Below are 4,297 nucleotides of genomic sequence, written 5' to 3'. Positions count from 1 at the left end.
CAGCTTTGTATCTGTTTGTCTTGCTGTTGATGACTTTCTGCTGCTTCTCAGTTCTCAGTGTTGATACGCCCTGAACCAGGGGAGGGGCAGAGGGAACCACACAGTTTTCCTAAACTACTGTCAATATAATACCTTTCTTAACAGCTTTTGTCCAACCAATCTTGTATCTTTATAGGGCAGGGAAACTTAAGGTATTTCACTGTTTGTTAATGTCACAAGATGTCTTGGCTCCAAAGAGAGCATGACCAGAAACATATCCAATTTAAATATAAACAATGAGTGGCTAAAAGCAGTGCTAAAGTTAAAACAATCATATACTATAACTTTGTTTACATTTTTTGTAAAATATGAATCAATTGATGGTATTTGAAAATGATAAAAAAATAATGCTGTCTCCTCATGTTGTCTTGCAATGTGTTTTTTAAGTTTGATGTTATCGCTTCCCACCTTTATTATGAATGTAGATCAAGACACTAAAACTTAAAACAAAAGCATGGAGATTATTTTTTTTACTGTTCATACAATCACAAATATAAACACAACTCATGTATCCGAAGATTATTTTAGCCAATGCATAATGATTAAAGCTTAAGATAGGCCTTTAATACACTTGGTCACTGCATTACACCGATATATAAAATATAAAACAGGAAGTTGAATTAAGTTGAAACATTATTATCAAATGTTACAGGAACATGCTGAGTGTGGTCAAAACAACATTACATTTGTTTAAGAGAGGGGTTAAAAACAACAACCATGTCTTTGCATTGTAAAGTTCAGTCAATATGTGATAGTGCTGCAGAGTTAATACCCTTCACGATTGAATTTAACTTCCCTCATTTATTTCTTTACTTTAGTAAGGCTTTGCATTTTTCTTTTGCTGGCAGAGGGTTACAGACGAGCCCACACCAAAACCAGCATACAAAGGCTCACTGAACTGAGCTTTGAATCTGTGGATCAGTGCCATGGTCTCTGATACCGAGTAAAAGGCCACAGTGTTTCCGGCATAATCCAGGTACACACCAATCCGTGTGGCTCTGGGAGCTTCAGGAAGGTCTCTGTCTACTTTGTTGTGCCAGGCAGAGTAGCCTGAATCGGAGCAGAGGAGACTCCAGGACTTGTCGTTGTAGCCCAGCAGGCTGTGCGAGTTCTTCCCTTTGCGACTGATGCTCTTGTAGGCCACCCCGATGGAAAACTCGCCACTCCACTCTGCCTCCCAGTAAAACCTGAAACCAGTAAAAGGCTCCTTGCACAACACCTGCGAGTAACCATCAAAGCGTTCTGGATGATCTGGGTGAAACTGGACTGCTTTCTTCCGCATGACCTTCTGGTTGCCCTCGGACAGGACCAGCTCTTTATAGACCGTGTTTGGATCAAAGGACATCTTGCAGGTGTCTGAGCAAAGACATACATACACAATGCACATTTATTATTTGTATTGACCAAGACCATATCAAGTTAAAGACTAACTTTAGAATTAGTTTACAATTACAAGTCACATCCTGATAAAACTAAACATAAAAGCATATTGTTGTTTTCAAGGAATGAATTAACACTACTCACATCTTAAGAAGTCCATCCTGGTTTTTGGCTCCTGAAAATCAACTCTGGAAGGAACTATGGATATGAAAACATGGACACCCACATTATTTTGAGATACATTTTGTCTTATTGTTTATTTGTAAAATAAATCTAAGGGGGAATAACATTATCATATAAGTTTGAAAACTGTATTTATAGGTAAAGTTGTGCATCTTTCAATAAACAGATGTGTACCTTTGAGTCGTTTGTCTCCATTTCTTGGCAAAAGTATGTACACTGGGGTTTCACTAACTGTGAAGAAAATACAGCATTATGTTAGCCTGTTAATGGTCTGCTTTAAAGTTGACATAGCCTAAAGATATTTGTGAAAATGATCTAATAAAAACAAACCTGTTTTGGAGATTTTGCTCAATTCCTTCTTACAGATGTTGTCCAGATGTTCCTTCATCTCCGTGGCCGTCTTACTCATCTCTCCAAAGGAGAACTGAGGGTTGATGAGCACTTTGGGCACCATGGCTTCAGGAGGAATGCACAGAGTTGGAAAATTCTATTGAACGGGAGATAGGGGCTCCAGTAAACAGTCCAAAAGACAGACTAAAAAGTGACTTTTTAATAGATATAATAAGTCAAATGCATTACACTTTTGCTTGAGGAACCGTAACCTGAGCAATATAAGTAAAATACATTGTAATATATTTGTCCCGTTAGCATTATTAGGAAAGAAAGCATCAAGATTAAGTGTAGATTTGATTGAATGATGTGCAAACAGGCCAGAAGTGCGAAGACAAGAATACTTTTGGCACCTGCAGAAAGTGAATGTTGTCCTCTGTTTCGAGGATCTGCCGAAGCTCTGCGCCTCTGCGCTGTAGCTCTTGTATCTCCTGCTCCAGACGGTCCACGTAGCCCTCAGCCTGCGACATCGCAGACTGCATGTTGGCTGTTATCATCTGGTGGATTTCAGCCTTCCAGCGCTCCACCGCTTGCAGCATTTCATGAAAGGTCTTATCACTTTCTACCTGTGCTCGCTGGGCACCACTCTGAAAGGGAAAAACATATTTTTCAAATGTAAGACCACGTGATAATGACAATTATATACAAAATGCTCTTATCATGGACAATATTGTAAAATATCTCATATGTGTATATTGTATATCATCTAAAATCACATCTCTATCTTTAAATGTACAAAAACAGTAATGTTTAATCAGGAAATGTCTAATCTTACTTTGAGAACTTCCACATTATGTCTGAGCTCCTGCAACTCCTTCATCCTCTCCTGAATGATGTACTGGACCTCAGACTGGGTGACCACCAGGACTTTCTGTTGGAAGAACAGCAATTAGATGGCTTCTCTCAACCATAGTATGTCATCCATCTTGTTCAGTGCATAAAAGGCAGAGTCACAAAGGTTGACTAACTTACAATTAAGACTCACTTGTTTTTCGTTGCGCTCTTCTTCTGCTGAGGTAATGTTGTGGCTCCGGTGCTCTCTGACCGTACACAGCACACAGATACACATTTGGTCCGTGCGACAGAACAGCTCGAGGCCTTTCTCATGCTGGGGGCATATTTTCCTGTCCAGGTGGCCCATCTCATCGACCAGCTTGTGTCTCTTGAAGGTGGATGACTCGTAATGTGGCTTGACATGAGTTTCACAATAATAGGCCAAGCACATGAGGCAAGACTTAACAGCCTTTTTGCGATGGCCGACACAGAAATCGCAGAAAGATTCTTGTTGCATGTAGGGGAAAGGAGTGAGCTCCGGGAGCTGGCGTTGTGTCTCTTGGTTCACGTCTGGAAGATTTTGTTTAAGCGCAGGCCGTGGTGTATAGGTGGCGCGACACTGTGGGCACCTGTACACACCCATGTGGTCAAACTGGTCCCAGTAGACCGTGATGCACTCCAGGCAGTAGGTGTCTCCACAGGGGATGGTGACCGGGTCTCTTAGTGTGTCCGCACACAGCGCACAGAAATCCTCTGGTGGTAAAGGGAAACCAGACTCAGCCATGATGATGTTAATTCAGACAACTATTAGATGAACTTGATTTGTGTCCGAGGTCAAACCCCCAAAAATAATATCACTTAGTGTGCAAAGCGATGGTAAGTAAAGTTGTGTCTTAGGTCCAGAGAGAGTCCAAGTACAGGTTACTGTGATCCGACAATTTCATTGCAAACCAGAGACAATGCTGTTCTCTGGTGATATTTATTTAAGGGAAGGCTTTGTTTATAGTGTAAACACAAGGTGATGTCTTCCCACAGAACACTTTTCCAAGTATCTCAGTGAAAGTACCGAGGTCTGCTACCATGATGGAATCTGCTAAACAAACAAGAATGTCAGGTTGACTCACAAAGTAAGGTCAAGTTGTCAGCGAAGAAAAACTAAAACCTAGACAACCCTAAAGTGCAGACCGGTGCTAAGGAGCTTTCCATAACTAAAGAATTATGATCAACTCCAACATTGAATGGTTTCTCCCTTTGCCCGTTTAGACTTATCCACCAATTGAATTATGACGTATCATGCCAGTGGCTTTTATCCGTGATCCTGCTGAGAAACCAACAACCAAAACCAAACTGAACCAAAAACCTAACTTCCTTGGTGGAGAAATCCTATTTAAGAGGTGTCAACATGTTCCACCATTTATATTTATGTTGTACTTAAATGTGAATGACCCTTAGCACTTTATCCTGTTTTAGCATCAACATTTTATACATTTACAAAACAAGGTTCATCATACCATCTAATGTCAGCACAAGG

The 4,297-nt window shown here is 40.6% G+C and overlaps 1 protein-coding gene across 1 annotated transcript; it reads right to left on the bottom strand.

The window, feature by feature from the left end:
- Positions 1–492: 492 nt before the first annotated feature.
- ftr84 (finTRIM family, member 84) lies at positions 493–3,704 on the bottom strand. The gene is made up of 7 exons (XM_034238580.1): positions 2,978–3,704; positions 2,768–2,863; positions 2,346–2,579; positions 1,933–2,089; positions 1,777–1,833; positions 1,564–1,617; positions 493–1,395 (listed from the first exon to the last, which is right to left on the bottom strand). Exons 1-7 carry the CDS (start codon positions 3,548–3,550, stop codon positions 854–856), a joined length of 1,713 nt encoding a protein of 570 aa, XP_034094471.1. The 5' UTR covers positions 3,551–3,704; the 3' UTR covers positions 493–853.
- Between the last annotated feature and the right edge of the window lie 593 nt (positions 3,705–4,297).

The sequence above is a fragment of the Gymnodraco acuticeps genome, unplaced genomic scaffold (assembly GCF_902827175.1).
Source record: "Gymnodraco acuticeps unplaced genomic scaffold, fGymAcu1.1, whole genome shotgun sequence".
In the NCBI taxonomy this organism is placed as follows: Eukaryota; Metazoa; Chordata; class Actinopteri; order Perciformes; family Bathydraconidae; genus Gymnodraco; species Gymnodraco acuticeps.
Note: the sequence above shows the minus strand (reverse complement) of the source record. Positions and strands in the feature narration are given on the sequence as shown.